The following is a 23,045-nucleotide window of genomic DNA, read 5'->3' on the forward strand; positions in this document are numbered from 1 at the left end:
ATAGTGCAGCCTGTTTCTTATAAGAAAGTTTGCTTAAGACACAAACAGTCCGAGGCCTAAGTCGGTTATAAGTGCTAAACAAAGTCATCATGGACAGCACTACGCGTCCAACAAGCAAGACTATGACAGTTCATTCTGCTCCCTCACACATCGGGTATACATATCGAATACATTGTGAACGGACCTTTGAAGAATCTTTTGTAAACATTCAAATCATTCACGAGCGACAAACGTTCACGCTCACATTGGTGTGTGGGTCATTTGGGGTTTTACTGGGATGGAACCAGTAAACCTTGTGATAAGTGGACGACCCGCTCTACTTCCTGAGCTGGGACACAGTGACTTTTATAGTTTATGTGGCATTATGTCACTCGCTGGTCAAACAAAAAACAGGCTTTCACCCAGCAGACTGCTGCTTGTGTCCTGTGTGAAGTACTTTTGTTGCATTTTTTTTGTGTTTTGTTTTAATTTTGTACTCATTATAAACCAAACCATGATGGTTTTTTTACTAAACCTAACCAAGTAGTTTTGTTGCCCAAACCTAACCTTTGGTTGTGTTTCAACATTATTTGATGCTGATTTTTGCATTTGTCCATCCTTACTGTAGGGCAGCGCTGATGTTATGCACTGGTAAAATTATGGGAAAGTGGCAAAGCTAAATATTCTGTGTTTGACTTCCAGCCAAATGTGTTTTAAATGGTAAATGGACTGTACTTGTATCATCCTTCACCCATTTACACACATTCATACGTTGATGACGGGCGCTACCAGGTGCCAGCTGCCCATCAGAACTATCTAACCATTCATACATACACCAAAGGCATTGTCATGGACTAGAAGAGCCGGGGTTCCAACTCTACCGATCCACCACTGAGCCACAGTTAAGGCATTCCTATAAAGGAGCCCAGAGAGGGGTAAAGTAAAGGTCTTAACAGTAAAGAACATTTCAGCAAATAAAAAGATGCATGAAAGGAGCTCATGTCAAAGGTGTTCAAATTAATTAAGAACTACCAACAAGTCCCCAAATGATTTATTACCAAGAGGCCTTTGTAAGTAAATCACTGAACTTGTTGTTGCCCTGTTGCCCGCTGTTGATTGAGGTTCCAAAATTGTCTTTTCTTAAACAATATTTAAAGTTCAGAAAAGAACACTTTCCTTTGTCATCTCCAGACCAATCCAGACATGCTCAATATGCGTCCTAAAGCTCACTAACACGCGTTCAGTGTTTAGTGAGGTGTAGCTAGGGTCTGTATTATTACACTAAACCTTAACCTTAACCAATACTTATTCATCAAACATGTAGATGTGGCTCCCTTCTTTTTGTCTCATCAAGTAATATTTGAGGCATTCACAGTGACTCAAATGTTAACTAAGCAGGTTTATTGTAACCACTGCACCAGCTGTGGTCGTCATATGCACAGCAGTATTAGAAAACACACACCAACACATGCTCAGTCTGTCTTGCTAATTTATAGGATGCTAATACATGGAGTGATCTTAAAGTTGGCCAAGCCTAAGCGACACCATATGCCTCCCTTTCTCCCAGGAGGAGGGAGGGATGGACAGAAAACTACATGACAGAAAATAAGGAAAATCAGCCATGCTCGTATCGAGTCTGCCCTCTACATTTTTTCTATTTGTTCATACCTTCTTCTCATTATATGAATCTTTCGTGTGGCTCAGGTCTACTGGCATTCACTCACCCATAAATTCACAGTGCAGTTAATATCCACGCCTTCACCTTGCATGCCTTCCTGCATTCTCTCTCTCCATAAAAATGAAAAAATGAAAAATTCCCACCTGTAAGTGAAAGTGCGTGGGATTGGGATTTCTTCTGGAATAATTATGAGTGCATTTAATCTAGTTTGGGGAGGGAGTAAAGCAGGATGTAAAGGGGGATGTAGGGCGATTAATCACCCTTTATCAGACGGCTTTCCCAGCACCCATCAGCTGAATCGGCCTCCATAAATCCTGGCCAGCTGACAGTGCACTCCATCTCCATTGCCGGGCTCGGCTACAGGTTTATTGTGCGCAAATCCCATTCAGAAGAATGACGGATGACCCCCACATGCATACACGCCCATGCTCACACACTCACACGCAAGAATGTAAGCATAGATGTACAGTGTGTCTGCTGCATTCACGCTCAGGTATGCACCAAAACGAGCAGACACTCATAGTTACACATGGCTACTCTCAGACTTCAACACACACAGATTCTATGGATTCTCAATTAAAAGGCGGAGCTATCAAATCACCTATTTGGATTGTTATCAGCCTATAAAATGGGCGTTCTCTGTTATCTCTACCATTGTAATGCTTCAGATGGGCCAAACTTATTGTTGTTGATTGAGATGCAACAAATTTAGGTTTAGGCAACAAAAGTACTCGGTTAGGTTAATGAAAAGATCATAGTTTTGGTTAAGATAAGTACTAGTAAATGTACATAACTAAAAAATGTTAAGTCAGCATGTTGAGTTTTGGTTTCACACAGGACACGAATAGCGCGCTACTGGTCATAGTCCTGTGTTTCTTTGGCCCATCCATCGTCCCCAACGGCCTCTCCAGGTGGACTTTGTCACCGCTCAGACTGCCTTCATTCATTGTCTGCTGTCGGGATGTAAAGAGAATTTCAACAAAGAGAACAAAGAATGTTTTGAAGATTACCAACCTAAGCTTACAGCGGTGTTAGCTACTGTTTACTACAGTGCATGCCAACACATTCTCCGGTTTCCTGCCATAACCGGATTTCTGCTGTGAAGGTTAATTTCTCCTAGAAATTATATTTATATGTGAAAAAATGTATGATGCCAAATCCATCATGTTTGAAAATGTAAATTCCACCTGGATTACGTCAGAATTCTTCTTCTATTGATGTATATTTACCCTGTGGAACATGTAGGACAGTAGGCCTGCAAAGCACAATACTGTGTTACTGCAGACAGGGGCTAGGAGAAGATTATTGTTTCTGTTGACTCTTTAAGTCAAATGTTTTCTCATGCCTCAGTCTCTGTTGACTTGTCGACCTGATTCCACTCTGCCCGTCCACAAGCTACAACCTTAACAGCTGTGAGTCCTAACAACAGCCCTGCTGGTTGTTTATAGTGATTATTTGGAGGGAGTGGCTTTGGAGGGTAGCCTGAAGGGACTAACTGTCAGTGTTGACGACTTGGTGACTTTCTTACTACATAAAACAAGAAGCCTTACTATTAACATACAATCAATTAAAGATAACAGAAATAAAGGCCGATCTCTACCAAGGGTTCTGCTTTAATAAAGGCCTGTCAGATAAATAAGTGTTAAAGGACAACACAACCAGACATCCACACACACACACACACACACACACACACGGTATGCAACGGTGTGTGTGTGTGTGTTTGAGTAAAATAGACTGCATGGGCATGAAGGACAATGAGGAAAATGTAATACTGATTGATTGACTGTGTCCTAGACTGAGTATATGCAAAGCAGGACAAATGTGTGTGTGTGTGTGTGTGTGTGTGTGTGTGTGTGTGTGTGTGTGTGTGTGTGTGTGTGTGTGTGTGTGTGTGTAGGTGTGTGTGTGTGTGTGTGCAGGGCTTGGCAGAGCAGCTCTCCCTAGAACACAACAAATAAGATTAAAATGCAAAATGCAGGCAAGGAAGTAACAAGGCAAGCGGCTCGGGCCTTTTTAACATATGCGGAAGAATTTGCAAGTTGGAAGGGCGACATCAGATCAACTCTAGGCTTTGTCATATTGGCACACCGTCATTGGTCCAAGGCCAGCCGAGATCACTGTCAGCTATAGACCCTGTCTTTTCAAACTGGTGTTTTAAAAGCAAGCAACCCATCTAGCCTCAGTTTTCTTGTCGGGGTGCCGTGTCAATATACGCTTGTTACATGCATAGTGTATTTTCAAAATAAACTTCCTTCTTCACAGGAAGTTAGGTTTAAGTAACAAAACCACTTCGTTAAGTTTAGGAAAATAGCGTGGTTGACGTTGAGTTAAAGGACTAATGACTCAACATGTCAATGTTTACTTTTTGCTTGTGAAACAAAGTCCTGTGTTAGTCCTCGTCAGCGCTCTGAGCGAGGCATCATGATTCGGGTGTGTTTACACTGGAGTTAGTTGAAAGCCGGTGTCAGACGCCAAGGAGTGCCTGATCCATCTGACGCATTGGAAAATGATACCGGATTGATACAGTATATGTATTGATGCTTGAATGGAATCTGTCTTCCCATAGACGTTCACAGTAGCATTGAGAAATTCTGTAAATGTTACGATGGATATGTAATCAATATCTATCAAATGAGATAGCAGTATGTTTTGAACAAAAGACCGATTGATCAGTTCAGCCCCAGCTTGAATGTAAATACTATAAAAGCGTCAGATTCTCAGTGCAGTTAAAGTTTATATTGTTTAGTTTTGCTTGAATACAGAATGTTAGAGCCTCGTCCCATCCAAATGAATCAGATGTGTCATTGAAATCCCTTCAACTCTGGATGAGTGTGATCTTTATGGAAAACCATTCCTGTAAAAATGCCTTTAATTTCTCTTCCCTCATCGCCAGTAAGGGCTGCTTTTCAACAGGCTCTGCATCCATTTCTGAAGTTCCTCAACTTTTATTGCCTCTCATTCTGCCACTCCAGCTGATGTCATTATTGTCTGATTTTAGTGTATGTACTCACTGAAAATGAATGTAATTCACTTTTATATCTCTCAACCTCTCAATCTCTCAATTTTTCAGAGGATTGTTATGAAGCCCAATTAGCGAGACCCACAATGATAAAGCCGTGTTGTGTCACTGTCCTGGTATTGAGATGTGACGCAATAAACACAGTGGCGCCCTTAAAAACACACACGCACACACATACACATCACATATTACTAAATCACATATATTAGAGTCACTTTTTTTAAATAACACAAATGAATAGCCATGCTTTTGTTCTAATCGTAACTGACCCCAGCTCGCATCACCAGTAATTGTCATGCGCTGCATTAACAGACAAGACGCACATGTATGTGCGTTTGCGGCCCGGGTAGTATTTCATGCATGTGTGTATCAGTGGATGTTGTTGTTTGTTGGTTTTATGGGCCTGCTGGCTGTCAGCTGGAGGCCCTGCCATGATTCATGGGTTATTACAGCACTGCTGTAGCGTGCACAAGCCATAGCTCATCATCAGATCGCACTCATATACGTCACACCACCACCAACATGCACATACACATGTCCTCATGCTCACTCATATGCATATACACACAAGCAGCCAACTGCTGGCACACACACACACACACACACACAAAGAGGAATGAATATATGGATGCCTGATATTAAGAAAGACAGGGAAGGTAGGGGCAACTTGGGGAAATTGATCTTTTGCTCAGAGTATATCACCAATGGACTGTGTGCTGGCTGTGTGGCATATTAATGCTGTCTGAGTAGTTAGAGTAGGAAGAGGCAGACACAGCAGAGGACAGAGGATCTGCATCACCCAACAGTGAGAGAGAGACAGATGGATTGGGGAGGGGGGAGAGAGACAGAGTGTTTCTGTCCCTGAGCACTTACAGTGGAGCATGTTGTGTTTTTCTCTGCTGCTGCAGACAGTAGGTGTAGTCATCCATATCCAGGGCCTCTCAGAGGTCTGGCATCTGTTTGAGCTCACAGCCCACAGGTCATCAATGGAGAAGGTTCTATACTCTCCTCTTGTACATTGTCTATTACATAGACATAAGTGTCTATGGGCAAGATGCTTTGTTACTTTTGAGTCTTTCTAAATAAAAATGATCTATCTGTGCAATAGCGGCTAACTAGGTATCAGTCAAGTATTCTAGCAAACAACTAATGCTAGCAGATTGTAAACAACAGTCTTAAATACCCAGTTAGACCTAAACCAGGCGGCAACTTCCAGTTCCGAAGAGTAAAGCCAATAAGGAAGAGTCTTAAAACCCGCATTCTCTCTAGTGACCATCAGGGGGCGACTCCTCTGGTTGTATAGAAGTCTATGAGAAAATGACTCTACTTCTCTCTTGATTTATTACCTCAGTAAATATTGTAAACATGAGTTTATGGTCTCAATCTCTAGTTTCAAGTCTTCTTCAACTCAGCATGATGTTCATTTAGTAAATGATGGTCCATTTAGAGTCAAACAGACCATAATATGCTTTAGGGTGGGGCTACACAGTGATTGACAGGTCTCTACCAATGCCACTCCTCGGCATTCCAAATATGCTAACTTCTGTTCACTGGTTGCAAAAAGCCAAGATGACGACGGCCAAATCGACAAACTCGAGGCTTCAATACGTTAGACCACAAACCAATGGATGACGTCACCATGACTTTCAACTTCTTAAATATAGTCCATGCTTTAAACACATCATCTCAATGCTCAACATGGTCTCCTACAAAATGACGTTCCTATGCAACTAAACTGCATTCTTCTGTTTGAAGGGAACTCTGTTTTCCCAGGTTATGCTTGCAGTTTCAAACACATGAAACATATGAATTGAAACTAAATCGCAACAAAACTACTTGTCTCTTAAAAAAGATTCAGGCTTTGGCTTAAGTTAAGTACGTTTGTCACATGATTCAAACTACAGACGTAATTCAAATCAGTCAACATTGACTTGTTTCACAGCACTCTCCTGGGTGAGAGAGCTGTGTTTGTTTGACCCATCCCAACCCAAAGGTCGGATCATGTTAAAGGCACCACATGAAACCAATATGTAATCTCTTTTACAAAACCAGTGTGGGCATTCATTCACGTAATTTAGTTTCAAACAGCACAGAAAACAACTCTGAAGACTTCTAATTTAGTAATCCATCACCGTGATGGATTATACACCTTCACTGTGAACAGGAGCAGTTACGTTTTGCATAATTGCAACGGAATAGTAATATCAGGCAATTTTATTTTTAAAGGAATGCATGTCTCCATACAGAAGACTTTACATTCTCTGCTTCTCTTCCTGCATTTCTGCACCTCGCTCCCTAAAATAACATTGTAATCAATATCACCCATTCTCTCTTGGGATGTTAATACATTCAGATTAAAAGCATGATACCAGCTCTAGCCTGTATAGTCACATGGGGATTAAATCACAATCATCCACAGCTACCTATTTAAAAAAGCGCCCTTTTAAACACCAGGAGTGGACAGCATGTGTTATTTCAGAATATTCATCTTGAAGAAGAAAGAAGAATGAAATGTGACTCAGCATGGGAAGGCAGGAATGATGTCAACAATGTATCTGTGTCCATGTTAGAATATCAACGGTAGTATGAGAGTGTTGAATTGTGTGATACATAATGGAAAAGTTGTAGCATCATTTACACAACACACACACACGTGACAGCTTTTGTCTGGAGATGTGAATGTCTGTTTAGTGTGGCAAATGTCAGAGAGGTAAGGCAGTGTTCTTCAGACTGATGCGTCCGTAATAAATAGTATGAAAGTTAGATTAAGACTGAGATAGGTATACAAACACTGAAATAGACTGACTGGCCTGTCCATGGCCTTCGTTTTATTCTTGTCTGTTGTCCGTTCTCTTCCACATCCTCTACCTTCACAATGAGCAGGATGAATCAAGGCAGTATTGTTAGCACAACATGGAAAGTCAATCAAGAATCAATGGGTGAGACTCTGGAGTCAGAAACATGACTTAGGGCAACAATCACACCACCTCTATAATAATTAGGTGAATTCAATTAAAATAAAATAAGTTTTATTCCAACTCAACATGAGTACTTTTAGTCAAATGAGCTATAGAATTTATGAAACTAGGGCCCTCTTTGTCGGAACTCTACACGCAAAAACCCAAAACATATGCACAAAATATAAAATATTGTTCATCTCTTGCAAAATCAAACCCTTCATTGAAAACGTTACAGACAAACACTAAATAAAGATATCCTTTCTTATAACAACTGTAAACTGATGTGTTGATTATAAAACACTACTATCATTTCCATTAGAACCATGCTGTGAATATAGACTATCACAAATGAAATGTGCTTATTCTCAATACTCATATATTTATAACTGTGTCAGACACTTTAACTGAAGATGATATGAACATATTACGGTATTGTACTGTAAACTACACACCAAAGAGCTAAACTGAATCCTATTTACTGTTCAAGCTCTGAATTCTAAGTGATCTCATTGATTGCATGTGTTCTCACAGGTGCATTCTGGGTGCAGGTGAATGATTATTGAGTTTAGGTATTTCAATGGCAGTGTAGCAAATAACACACAGGCGTTTAGTTTTGATTGATTTTGCTAATGTAGACAACTTTGTGTGGTTATTTTACAAAAAGTTTGTTTTAAAATGTCAAACTTAGTGTAAAGCAGACAATGTGCTTCAATGTTCAGCAAACCTGATCAATAAAGTCTAATAATTATACATTTCAAATTCAAAATGTCACATATTTCAAAGACAATCTAATTGGGTTATCTAAATAAGTAGAAGTAATAAGAATGATTAGTATCCTAAAGAAAGTCTGAAACTTTATATTTGGTGTCTGATCAAAATATTCAGGGGGGGGGACTTGTCGCCTCAGCGTTTTTAAAATCATGCATGTGTCGTATTACTTTAATTTGCATGTCTTTCTTCTTTTGTTGCACACTACAAAAGACATCCAGAGAGCTAATCTGTGCTTTACCATGTTAGAGGAGGTTGAACTGCCCATGTACACAGACCACCGTGGATCATTAGAGATCAGCCAGGCCACGCCGTCTGTGTGTACATATGAAGGTCTGTGTGCGCGCAAGTGTTAGCGTGTGTGTGTGTGTGTGTGTGTGTGTGTGTGTGTGTGTGAAGGCCTTGCTCCCCTGTTGACTGAAGGTTGAACAGGGAGCTTCAGCTAAACAAGCTCACATCACATCACCATACCACCCCGTGCCTATAGGGGTGACCCTTGTGTGTGTGTGTGTGTCTGCGTGCGAGTGATGAAGGATGGCCTTAGGCTGAATCTGCCTCTCTAAACAATACAGGCCATCTGCTTTGTGTCCCTGCTGCCAAACACTGAGCTGAACCTCCACGCAGCACCCAGTGCATCTTCACTGTCTGTGCCAGCTCACCTCTCCCTCACAGGAACACCTCCTCTTGTTCCCTCCATCCTTTTTGATACTTTGCTCCGTCCTGTCTGGAGAACAGATTAGACTGTGCTTTGGTTGCACATGTGATCGAGTTTTTAATAGAGACCAGAATTAAAACTCATTGCTTTTGTCTGACTCAGCATAGAAAGAATCACTTTCTTATTTCTCGTAATGTCAACATTGACGTCCATGTTGGTATGTTTGATGTAAAGTGGCCTGTGAGCCGATGTATTTATTCAACAAAAATTCACCATCAACTGTAAAAGAATAATTAAAAAAAAGTAAAATCTGCAAAGCACAAGAGTGGAATGTGAGCCAAAATGTTGTAAAGCAAATACTGATGTGTGCAGCAATCAGCAGTTTTCCAGACAAAGACATTTGATTGTGTGACTGCACGTTAAATGTAAAAGTCTAACTGAAGCCCATACATCAGGGTTAGTGTAGTGATGTAGTCTGGATCAGTCTGCAGATCCATGCTGATGTATTTAGCCAATAATTACTTTTCTTCTACAAAACAGAGGATTTCACCAGGCAAAATAATTCAAATGTGGTCTGGGACAATTTTACTCATCAAACCCTGCGTTACAGGTTTAACCATGCCTTAAGAACTGGTAACCCACTAAAAGCCATGGATTAGATGGATTGTGGCTTCAGAGCACCGTAGAAGACAGACACATCATACAGACAGAGGGAGGAATGTGTTTCATATTCATTTGAACTCCAGAGATTACACTCAAGCCACGAGAGTGTGTTGCCCTTTAGAAAGATTCCAGTTTGAGGGGCACACTTCTTTTCTTTTATTCATTTTAGTGTAATATCGTGATGCAGCACCTTCTAAATCCACATCGTCCACACCCTTATTTCAGCTATTTTGCATTAAGGTTTCTTTTTCTGGATCAATCTCATAATATTCTCTGTTTTTTTATTGTCAACAAATCTGCCATGAGCAGATTGAAAGGATAATGAATGTATCTACAAACACAGTGGTTCTGAACCTGTGATCTTAAAAGACCCTTTTCTGTCATTGAGTAAACCGACGACCCCTGACTAAGTGCTATCATATTTCTTATTATATTTAATACATATAACAATAACAGTACAGATCAAATAATGAACTGTACAATTAAAATAAATTGACAATTGAATGTCTGCAGAATGGAGCTTTTAATATAATTCTTTGTTTTATGTATTTTTCTTTTATCTTAACTGTTTAATTTAATACATTTTTGACAAATTCACTGTTTTCTTGTCCCTGGTGCTGACCATTGCTCTATTTGCTGGTTGGTTGTTTTAGCTGCATGCTTTTCTAACTGGAGGCTGTGTATCAGAGGGGGAAGGCTCACTCTGTTTCTGTCTTAATAATAGCAATAATCCAAACTTTAAATAGAACAATTTCAATCATTTTTCTTCACAGGAATAAATGAAAATGCTGTAAAATGCTGTATATTTAAAGAAAAAAAGTTGTCTTACACCAATCAAAATCAAGGAGGCCTCACGACCTCTATGAAGCTCTGGCGACCCTTAGTGGGGGTCAGGACCCCAGGTTGGGAACCAGTGTATGAACAAGTATTGTGTGACATATCCTATTTCTCTGTTCCATGGAGCTATTGGTGTCCACACTGTTCCAAATAATAGGTAGCTGAAAGTCATCCCCCTATAAATGCATTGTATCCTCTTGGGGTTTTTTGCCAGCACTTAACCTGCACAACTAAGAAAAAAGAAGTCTAAAAGCACACGCAGAGGGTGAAATGCACCCATCACTGTGCTGCCAAGACAAACGTGTCTTTAAATTAGGTCACATGCAGACATTTGCTGCTAAATCGGCTCCTCTCTATGTCAATGAGTCTCATTGCAAAAACAAAGATCAATGCTAACAGCTTCACATAGTTACAGTTAAATGAATCTTTTGAAATTTAGAAAAGTTGGTGGTACCTGAAGCACATTTATAAGGCTGCACTCTGTTCAAAATGTATGTTGGGATGCAGTGAGAGGATGCAATGACAGTAGTGCCTTTGGAAAGTTCGGATGGAACAAGCCCGTCCTGAAAAGACCTCCGACTCTCACTCCTCTCATCTGACCCATTTTCCGTATTTGCCACATAGATAACTACAATCAGCGAAAGAGAAGAGCATGTTTACGCTGTAATATCTTTAGCACAATATCTTTTGTGAATTGGACCTTGATGGGCCTTTCAGACACAACAGCACCGCTGCGCTCTGTATCCCGTTATTTCCAGGCCTGCGTGAAGCCGAAATCCATTCTTTGTGAATTCCCCCCTTAGTGTTGTAACTTATTGTGCTCTCTCTCTCTCTCTCTCTCTCCACCTCTCTGTGTCTGGATGTCTCTCTCTCTCAGTCACAGGGTTTCCTTACCCCAGTACAGGAGCAGCTGTGGCCTACAGAGGGGCCCATTTGAGAGGGAGGGGTCGCGCTGTCTACAACACATTCCGTGCTGCACCTCCTCCTCCACCCATCCCTGCCTATGGAGCGTGAGTGCCTGCTCTCACTCACACACACACACACACACACACACACACACACACACACACACACACACACACACACACACACACACATTTAACTGAAACAAACACACATAATCAAATAAACACTGTATGACACTTCTCCAAGACTAAAAACATGCTACTGCACAAATGGAATTCACAGCTACAGTTACCCAAACACAGACGCTAACATGCACGGGCGCTCACACACTAACACACAAATAAATACACATACACACATGCATTAGCAGAAGAATGGTGAGTGGAAAACAAAAAGGCTGCCTTCTAATAGAGCGGAAAATTGCTCTTTGATTCCAGAATGGCCGAATTTGTCTCTTTTTCTAATGTGTCATTCTTTATTCGGCTGTGAATGGACTGCTATGACCTGCCCTGCACACTTCAATAGGCCCGTTCTAGAGACCTGGTGAATGTGAAGGGGGGGGGGGGGGGGGGGGGGGGGAGAGAGAGAGAGAAAGTGTGTTAGGGTTGAAAGGAAAAAATGAGAACAAGAGAAAATGCAGATGGAGACAGAGAGCGTGAAGGCGGCAGGCAGAGAGAAGAATAATGGCTGAATGATGCCGTTTGACCACATGGAACAACTGAATTAGTCATTTACTGTGTCCGGGAACAATAATTAGTTTTCTTTGATTTAACAGTTTAAACTACTTTTAATGTTTTATTGAGAAAAACAAAGAAGGAAAGCATCGAAAATGAACGGAAATACATTGTGCTGCTTGGTTTGGATGTAAAGTGGCTTCAAACTGAGTGACATGTAGTGCTTGTCTGGTTACAGCTAATTATTAGTTCCTGGTATATGATCGTTATGAGACGTGCATGGTTTCTGCATCACTGTAACTGCTCCTGTCCACCCAGGCGTCCACTTGGACAATCGCACAACACCCAAAATTCAATGTCTGTTTATGCTCGTTCAAAAAGGCCTCTGCAAGGTGCATGAGCTACAAGCGTGACCTGGGCTTTCATGCTTCAAAATATCATGTGGAGCAGTAATAAGCGTTGTAGCGAGTATACTAAACATGGCGGTGTGGGTCACATAACTCCTCAATGACTGTTTGAAGAACCAGGAGAAAAGGGACGCAAGCGCAGGTCATTCGTCTGCACACTGCATCGAGACACTTGTTTCTGCATTTGTTACCAATTGGGAAGTCATTTGCATACTGAAGAGTACAGCTTTCCCCCAAAAAGAGCTAGCGTTGTGCTTAGTTACAAATGCTTTGGGTAGTTCCTCTCTATCTCAGAACGTACCAGAAATAACTGAAGCTTTACTTCTGAATAATTCAAACCAACAGCGAAGATAAATTCTTCATTGTTCTACCCCATGACCTACTTCTCTCTCTCTGGAAAGGAAGCACAATTACAAGAGGAAAGGAAAACAGAGCTAGTGTTGTACATTTTGAGTTTACATGCACACGTGTAGGACACTCTGATGTACACTGACCATTGAAGTACGCATGTGTCCGCTGTCTGTCCTTGTTCGTAGACTACATCAGGGATCCTAGATCCCAACTGAATTACCTGCACATTGTGTTTTAGCAGATGTGAAATTCCACCAACATAATGTCAGAACAGACAGAACATTCATATTGTACTTGTCTTTAGTTCAAGTTACCATAAGGAACTTTGAACTGGTTATGAATCAGTCTCAGTGTGAACGTCTTTTTATACATAGTTATTCTTAATGCTTGTATTTGGTGCCAGCGTGTCGGATACAAAATCAGAAATAATCGTGCAGGTTCACCACAAACTGCCTCAGCTCAGTCTACAAGGAGGAGAGCTCAGCGTCGCCTCCTCCTCCATGAGCAGAGCTTCTCCTCGCTGCTCTGCTGTGAGCCGACACCGACACCACGCTGCTGGAGACCGAGGCTGTATTGCTGGGCCTGCTGGAGGGAAAGGAGGCACGGGGGAACCAGAACCAGGACTGAGCGTGGCAGATTGTTGGAATCTGATGCTGAAAAATGAGAGGTTTTCTAACGGGAGTCGGGTGCTCGTAAACACGCTTTTGTCCACAGGGACCGCCAAAATCAACACAAAATGAAAGTTCCTTGTAGTAACTTTTAGAGATCCTTAACTAAAATGCCACACCAACCTCAGTTTACTTAAATGCTACAAAAAATAAGAATGTCTCATGTGTGACATCTTCTACCAACAGTGTGGTCTACCAGGACGGCTTTTATGGAGCGGAAATATATGTAAGTCAAAATCTATTAATACGTATTTTGATTTAAACCTTTCACTATGATCAGTCAAGAAAATAATGTGTCTTCAGCATTTCATTCAATGCTTCACTCAGTTGTACTGTACCTGGATGTCTCTCCTCAGGGAGGGTATGCAGCCTACAGATATGCCCAGCCAGCTGGTACTGCTGCAGCTGCATACAGTGACAGGTATGTTGGCAGCCTTCTTCCTTCTGAGGGTCACTATAAGGCACTCTCTTTACACTGCATTGTAAATAATCATGATCATTTTATATCTCATACCGGCCTAAAAAACACACGTTTTAATGGACGATGGCTCAGTTGAAAGAAACGCTATAATAGTAATGTATTAAATAATGATATAATTATATATGCTGTTATAATCTCAGAACGGGTTGAGCTGCGCTTATATTTATCAAACAACAACACAGAGTCCGAACCAAGGCAGCAGACTTTATTACTTCTTTCAACCTTGACAGAGGCAGCTGAGACCAGATCCACTCCTTCTGTTAGACGAGGACTTTGCATTATCGTTTATTCTTCATGCCTCCGGTTCGGAAAGTTCTTTAGAATAGAAGAAGTTGTAGAATTAGTAGGGATAGCAGAAATGCTAGAAATGAGGTATCTAGTCTATAGTGGAGAATGTGGTGTTTCCATGTATTATTTCCCAGTCACAATTAACCAATTAAATATGACGTCCTGGAGTCCTGTTGTAAACCCAACATGGACATATAGATGTTACTGATCTCTAAAATATGTATTGCTTTGTTGTAAACTCAATACTTTGTTCATGTTGGGATCCACGATGATGACTGAATTTGTCCAGCGATCTGATTGGTCAGTAGTCGAGCTGTTTGATCTGGTCCTCTGAACTTGACCTGCTCAGGAGCAGGTTAGCCCTCAGCACAGGTTACCATGGTGATCCACCTCAGTTAACAGTGAGCCAGCTTTGTCACGCTGGAAAACCTGAGATAAGACAGCTGGCTGGGCCATTCATGTTTCTTTGTGATACGGGCCACAGGAGTAGATGCTCTCACACTGTATGCAGCCTGACGAACTCCACGGAAGCTCACCTGGACAGATGATGAGAAGAACTAAAGACGATTTAACATCCTGCCACGGGGCTGTGGCACAGTATATGTGAGGCAGGAGAGAGCAGCTTGATCCATTCCATCTTTCAATTGTCATTCCCTTGGAGCTGCCTGTCCCTGAAACTCCCGGGCCTGGTACCTCCCTGCCCAGAGCTGCTGCTCAGCTGCAGCCCGCAGTCTGCTGTGATTCCTCCAGATCAAAAGTGATGTGTGTTTTTAGAAAAACATGTGTGTGTGTGTGTGTGTGTGTGTGTGTGTGTGTGTGTGTGTGTGTGTGTGTGTGTGTGTGTGTGTGTGTGTGTGTGTGTGTGTGTGTGTGTGTGTGTGTGTGTGTGTTTGTGTGCACCCACCTCCACTGCTGTCTACAGTAGGTGTGTGTGTGTGCATGACGGTGCTTGGGGAGCTAATCTTAGGGAGATTGAGCATGTCAGGGCCGATAAGAAACAGCCACAGCAGGAGCCTGTAGGCCTCCGATAATGTAAGATTTATCAGAGGCAGGGAGCGAGCGGTGCACTCGGGAGGATTATGAACAAGGCAGAGAAGAGCGGAGCAGGTGAGGGGGCACGTCTCTCTCTTCACGAGACTTATTTCCCTTTCTTTTTCTCCTCTCACACATTCCCTCTTTCTCATCGTTATTCACCCTCTCTCCGTGGCTGCAGTATATCCCCCCCCCCCCCCCCCCTCAGATTTGTGTCCTCCTCATTCTATTTTTTAAGCTCTCCCGATTTAAAGGGAAGCCCAGGCGGTGAGGTGGAGGTGAGGCAGAGTTGAGGGGAGATGGGGCAGAGGCTGGGGGGTGGTGGAGGAGTTATATTCATTGTGGGATAAGAGGGGCCTTTTACAGTGGATGGGACTGGGGACTGAGAGACCCTGCTTCTATTCTGTCTCTCTAAAGGGTGCACACACACACACACACACACACATTAGGCTGCCACTGGCTACACTTGAGACCAGGTAAGAAGAGGTAAAATGCAATCAGAATCAAATTCCCCTCGTCATCTCCCATCTGCTCTCACTGACACAAGCCTTTAACAGCCACAGCCTGGAGACACTGCGTCGGTAGGCGTTCACCTGTACACTGTAACAAAACGGTACTATTTTACTGTTTTTATCTATACCATGAAAAGTCATGCTGCAATAGCGCTGTAATCATGGAAACCATGGACATGTACTTGTGTTTATTTAGGAACATATGTCATACACCCTTTCACAAGAAAGAGGGATTCCATAAATCTGTTAGATTGGACTGAGACCGATCAACCACTGATAGCGATTAATCATTGATGAAATGTATCATTTGCAGCCCTAGACACTACCCCTACTTCCTCCCTTCCTCCCTTCCTCGCTTCCTCCCTTCCTCCTCCCATGTACACTCCACTACTATTCTTTCCTTAGGTCTCCCTCTGTAACACATAGTCTCACACATAGCAGTGCACTCTTATCTTTGCCCTCCAGACCTACGTTAGCTTCCCTTTACTCTTCGAGGAGAATAAACAAACTAGACAGGAAGAGAGGAATATAAATAAAGCGGTCTGGTGGCATCAGAGAAAGAGGGATGAAGGGGGGGAATAAGAGAGGAGAGGAGCATTGAGGGAGGGGATTAGTTCCAAGCCAGTGCTGGTGAAAAGACTGGAATATAAGCCCCAGGAGACAGACAGAGATACAGGGGGAGATGGCAGTCAGGGGGCACAGAGAGGGGAGGAGGAGAGAAGGAGGTGAAGAAGAAGATGGCATAGAAGGGGGGAAGGTATGGGACACCAAATGTGCTATAGCTCTCTCAAAAATGATTTCCTTCTTTCTTTTAGGTTCCTGCTTCTAGATATGTTTTCTCTTTACAGTCCTCCCCCTATGCCGTCCGTCTCTGTTTCCACTCCACGAAAGATGATTTTTCTCATGTTTCTCTTTATTTATAATCTCATTTCTCCCTCCCTTCAGCCATCTACTACTCTTATCACTCTGCCCATTTCTTTTCTTATCTTTCTCTCTCTTTTTTTCCTTCTCCAGCTGACGTTACTTTTATTGCAATCCCTCCCCATCATCTGGAAGATAAAACACTTGTCCCCTTTTTCTCATAAATTGAAACGGGTAAAACAAATCATTGCAATCACACACTCTCACCTTTACAACGTACATTTATAGGGACACATCGATTGCATTTTCATCCCATAGGCCTGTTCTTAGCGTGAGTGAGAGGAGGAAATGATTATAGATCTCTCCTCCGGACCCCAGTTAAAATCGACGACCCAATACCTTATGTGTCTCATGCATACTCATTGTGGTTGGTTGGCACTCCCTATCCATTATCAAACCTATTCAATCAAAGCCAACATGCACAAGGTTTATGCCTGGTGGTTGGAGTTGGGGAAGGAGGAAACAATTAACAGAGTATTTCCCAACTGATTAAATTCCCTTTTGATTTGTACTGGTTCAAAGAATCCATATGGTTTTATGTTTGGGGAATGAGTCAAAATGAATCTACTGCCTCATATACAGAAACTTCCTCCAGAGATGCCAAGCCTAAGCTACACTAACTGTTAGGAGATAAATACAGAATTACATATGTCCACACTATGGGAAGAGATGCAAATACAATATAGAATCTCTAAAAATATCAATGAGCTTGTTTAAATAAATGTAGCATTAAAACTCATTTCATAATGTTTGGATTGTAATCACTCCACCCAGAACTGTTCCTAGAACTAGAACCACATGGAGCTGGGTGTGGATGCATGATCCTCGACACCAGCTTGGATCTATAGCCTTTAATATTGAATTCAATGGTAAGCTTCCCTGGTGCATATTCCTTTAAAAGAAGATGGAATCACCTCAAACTATTTGACACACATCACATGCGGATGAATGGTATTTGTGGGGCTAATTATAATAATGCTGTCATGAGTAGTCTGCTGGTGTGGTGTCTGCTGTGTGTACCTGAAGGGTTCTTAAAGGTAACAAGTGAACAAACACACACACACAATTCAAAGATAGTGGGAGAACCAGAGGTCAAAAAGAGCCCACAGTTCTAATCTGCCCACAAGGTCCTCTAGCACAGCCATTCCCAAACACTGGAGATTTTATTTGGGCCGCCAAATAACATTGCACAATTTCTTCCATAGTCTTTTATTTATGATGTATGTCCGCAGTGAACCTTTGAGCCACAGGAGGGAACCCAAATGTTGGTATTGTTCTGAAAATTGTAGGCTGCTTATAACATTGAATCTAATATGAAGAAAAGTTATATTCAGTTTATTTTACTGATCAGATGAAGAAAACTCTGCCTTTTAAACATACTGTATATCTTTTCGACATGGCTGGTTCAACTATTCGAGGTCATTATCTGAGTTAGGAGTTATCTAAATACCCTGATGGTACAGATGGTGGTTCTTTACATTACATCGCCTGTAACAGTGATATATTTAGATTTTTCTCACACTGGCCTGTTGTCTCCCTTCTGTCTGTCTGTGGGAGGAAAAAGAATTATCGCTGAAAGTTCTATTTACTACAACAAGCAGGCTAAGAGGCGTGACGTGTTCTGTCTGTCTACTGATCTCATCGGCTCGGTTTCGGTACCACGGACTGCTCTCACGCAAGCACTCCTTAATCAAGCCATACTCATTCCCCCATTTCACAGAACAAACGCCCACTTGCTTAGCTGTGGGGCTTACAGTAATCACATACCCAAATGTCCTGGAGGGATACTGTCATTCTTGATCAATGCAGGCCCTGATGTTTGCAATGTATCCAAAGATTGTGTTTAGCTTCATCTGTCTGGTGAACATCTTGGAGAAGCTGTCAGACTTACGGTTTTCCACTCAATTGTCACAGTAAACACTGTTTGTGCCTGTTTTCTCCTCTATAGTTATGGCAGAGTCTATGCAACAGCAGACCCATACCACCATACGATTGGTCCTGCAGCCACATACAGTGTGGGCACTATGGTGAGTCTGTTCCCTGTTTCTTAGCTCCTGACTTAATGTACGTGCTATCATGATGAACAGCTGCAGCATCCTCACTGTCTCTGATACCTCACTGTATGACACACCTGCACACATGGATGTTTATTTTACAGGCTTTTCACACCAGAAAAGTGAAAACTATTCATATGAACTGAATTACTAACAGTAAATAAATAACTCAATCAAATCATTTGCTGACAGGCTTTGTTAATAATCTAGAAAGATCTTTGCAAAATGTTTGCTCTTGGACTTGTTGTTCCTGTGAGTTGTGTTTCCCTCTGAGAGACCCATTGGAATGTTGTATGTGCATCTTTGCCACTTCAGTAAATGAAAAAGGGACATTGCCTTATTCTCAAACTCCCCATTCAATTTCATTGGCTGAAAGCTCCTTGCTTGAAATCCAATCGAGACTGAGGATTCCTCCCCACTGAAAACAGTCTCTTCAAATTTTGCAAGCGGGAGAGTCGAATGGTTAATGTTTGTTTTTAGCTAGCTTTGCAGCTAACATCAAAGATGAAAAAAAAGTCTTTCCAAAGAAAGAAATAGAGCACCCCAGAAGATGGGGAACTGAGAGCACAATTTGTTTTCTTTCGTGGGTGAGGGCAGGGCCTTCCTCCAAAGATTAACGACCATCTAGTAAATGCTTCGACGTGCCGTGGGAGATTAAAGTAGGAGAGAAAGATAGAACACAAAAGGAGGAAGAGAAGGAGAATTAAAGTTCTTGGTAGCAAAGCGGCTGCAGCCGGAGCAGCTGCTCGGTGCAGCGTCTTGGACAGATGAGATGAGGGTTGATGCTGAGTGCTGACGTGCTTGTGATGACGGAGATCGAAAGCGCCACCACCTCCCCTATGTGTCCCCCAAACTGCCCCCATTCCTCCCTAGTGCAGCTGCTAGCTAAAAGCCTTCATTAATTCCGACATTTCTTTCCTCTTCATTTACTTAAATAAAACAGTGGCCTCTGTTTTCCTCCTTATTACTCTACACGTTCTTCTCTTTTGTCTTCAAATTACTCCTCCCTTTTTTCCCACTCTCCCATATCCAAACCCCTCACTACCGATGTGTATTCCTAATTCTCAATAAAATAAAGACATAACACTCCATTGATCTTAAACTTTGTCATGCCTCACATTCTGAACTTAAGCCCCAAACAAGGTAAGGTAATAATGATGTGACTGATAAAGGCAGAATTATTTGTTGGAGAACACTTTTAGATGAGAATCATCATCGATCTCCATCCAACAACCATGCATAGTCACAAGTATTGTGGAAAGTTGTAATTGTAATATATCCATTCTCGTCTGCTATTAGGTTGGTCTGAACAGAGAACATGGAGAGAGATACAGACACAATTTTCCCTCACTTTCTATTTCGCTACACAATGCGGAAAGCATCGTGGTTTTGTCTGTAAAAAGGTTGTTCTGATACCAACAACAGCACAGTAGATGCCTCGGATGGAGCCTGAAATGCTGGGTCAGGTATCGGCGAGTATGCGAGTTTATGCACCAATCTGATATAATATTATCATATGGTTACATAGGTTACACTACACAGGAACAACACGTCACTAACTCTGTGCAACAAGAAGGGTGAGAAGGAAGCGAGATGGCTCACTCGTTTGCTACTTTCATCATCAGCTCTGGAAAAAAAGATGGCTGCATCTGAAATGGACGATGGAAGCAGCTAACGAGTGATCCGTCTCACTTCTTACTCATCTCTGTTGAGAGTGAAACACGGCATGTACAGTGTCCATTAAGCAGGTGCTACACACAGAGTGTAACGTTAGCCAGAGATAGCAAAATGTCCGAAATTTGGCAATATTTTACACTGGAAAATCCCACCAGTTAAAGGGCGACATGTTTTTAACACACTGGTATTGGATCGGTATCGTCTGATGGGCAAGTTCAGGTATCGGATCGGTATCGTATGGAAAATATTGGATCGGAACATCTAGAATAAATGTCTTTGCTTTTATTCCTTTTTATTTACTGAACTGGTTGATCTACTGTGTATACAGTAAAAGACAAGCCAGGATGGCTCAAGGAGCAATTACACATGGTTATTATTTGGTTGTGGATTCACAGCTTGTTAAGTAGCGATGATGGTTGTCTCGTGTTCGTCTCACCTCAGCTGTGTTTGGCCACTTCTTGTACAGACTTTCTGGCCACAGATGACAGGAACTGTTAGTGATTCAGTCACTTACTTGTGGTCATTTTGTTGTCTTTGTTCACTGCTGGGTTGAATGCTATCAAGAATCAAAATGAAAAACTAACTTAGAAATCCACGCTCAAGTACATGCAACAAGCACACACACACACACAATCCCATTCTTTCCCCAACTACTTTGTGCACAAAATGTCATCAATTAAACAAGAGACAAGTGGGAAAAGGGAGGAGCGTTTCTTTGGAGGAAAGAGAGAAGTTCATTTTAATATTAATAATACAAAGGTTCTACGTTGAATACTGATTGGAGCTTTTTCATCTTTGATGTTGCAGGCTAGCCTTTACAGAGGAGGGTGCAGTCGCTTCACTCCCTACTAGAAAAGAGAGAGGCACGTCCCCTTTCCTTCCCCACAAAACAGACACAAAAAACAGCAACAAATGAAATGACTTAATAACCATCTTCACCCTCTTCATGGAAAACTAAAAACAAAATGCTTCCAGGTGGCACGTGTGACCCTGAAACTCCAGAATCACTCTGAAGTTGCTTCCCTATTGTACACATTGTCATTTATTGATGTAATGTACTTATTTTGGAAAAGAACATTTTGTTACTGTGTTGACTTAAATGTATTTGTATTGCCATGTGTGTGGTGGTAAAAAAAAAGACAACAGTCAATGTAGACAAAGGAGGGAAAGAGTAGAAATGGGAATCTTTTAGTCTCCCTCCGTCTCACTCTTTTCCTCTACAAGATATTGGTCCGCAACTCAGCTATTTCAGGGTGGCCTTTTGCGCTAGTTTTAATCCCATTTAATTTCTCTACCTTCATTGTTTCAATTAGTCATTTTCCCCTTATACATTAAAAGCACTAATGTTCAGCAATTACAGTTTGAGCAACAAATTTCAGATTGGATTTATTAAGTAAATGATACGGCCAATCCCCCCCTCAGAGAACAGGCTCCATTCTAACTGGAGCTGAGTTTCAGACCGGCTTAATGGGACTTAGAGCTGCTCAGCCCAAAGGGGGTGAAACTGCAACAAATCGCTACCAGGAAGTGATGCATTATGAAACGCAGAAGGTGAGAGGAAGAGCGTGATGTATTACTGAATCTGAATGCAGGAGGAAGTGATGTATTAGCAGGGTGTGAAGCAAGAGCTATGACAGCCATTGCAAAGATAGGGTGCAGTGTGTTAGAGCCCATTGATCGTTGGCATAGTGCCAGAGGCAGGAGGTATCCCATTACTGCTGAATGGCTGTAAAGGAGAAAAGCACATTATTTCTGTTTCATGTCTGGTCACATCCTGCTCACGCTCAGCAATAATCCCACAGTTTCTCAATATGCATATGGAGGAATACTGACAAGTATGTTTGACCCCTTAGTGAACAGATGGGAGGGTGTGATCCTCTTGAATTTAGTTTTAATACTTACAAACACATTTTAATACCATCTCAAAGCTACATTTGTCGCATTTAGCCAGCATAGTTTAGCAGGTTAAGTTCAATATGTCCTATTGATATTAACTCTTTGCTCCTAATATATAAAGCTCTGGTTTGATCCACACTATTCTGATGATCAAACTGAAGAGCATTTCCTTTCAGTGGACATGGAAGCTGTAATAACGGTGGCTATGATCAGTTACGTTTATATCAGATTGATCAAATACATTTGTCTTTTTGATAGTTCAGTAAGTTGACTTACAATAACCTTTACACATATGTCCGTCAAAACGTTTCTGTCACAGTTTGTTTCTTGGATGTAGCTCGGTGGGAATGGTCCACATTCTCAGCCTTGTCTACAAGGCTCTGAACGGTCAATTGTTACGACAGGAATCAGCTGTCAATTAGCACCAGACGCATTTCATTTGCAGGCATGGTGCTTATGACGCTACAAAGCAGGCTGAATGTTAGCAAAACCGGCTGAACCTCTCATGAACCTGACCGGTATGGTCAGCCGACAGCACTGTCACTGACGGGGCATATTAAGTGACTGCCCCATCACAGATATTCAAAGCAATGAGATTCAACACAGGAAATTCTTT

The 23,045-nt window shown here is 41.8% G+C and overlaps 1 protein-coding gene across 1 annotated transcript in view; it reads left to right on the forward strand.

Annotated features, from left to right (window-relative positions):
• rbfox3a (RNA binding fox-1 homolog 3a) overlaps window positions 1-21,385 on the forward strand; it is a gene marked incomplete at its 3' end in the record, with an annotated part of 264,455 nt that extends 243,070 nt beyond the window's left edge. The window contains exons 9-13 of the mRNA XM_079182179.1: window positions 11,440-11,572; window positions 13,755-13,794; window positions 13,925-13,989; window positions 18,751-18,829; window positions 21,341-21,385. Of these exons, the coding sequence (XP_079038305.1) occupies window positions 11,440-11,572; window positions 13,755-13,794; window positions 13,925-13,989; window positions 18,751-18,829; window positions 21,341-21,385 (362 nt within the window). The remainder of the gene's footprint in view (window positions 1-11,439; window positions 11,573-13,754; window positions 13,795-13,924; window positions 13,990-18,750; window positions 18,830-21,340) is intronic.
• Between the last annotated feature and the right edge of the window lie 1,660 nt (window positions 21,386-23,045).

Source organism: Pholis gunnellus (assembly GCF_910591455.1).
Source record: "Pholis gunnellus genome assembly, chromosome: 21".
NCBI classification, from domain to species: domain Eukaryota; kingdom Metazoa; phylum Chordata; class Actinopteri; order Perciformes; family Pholidae; genus Pholis; species Pholis gunnellus.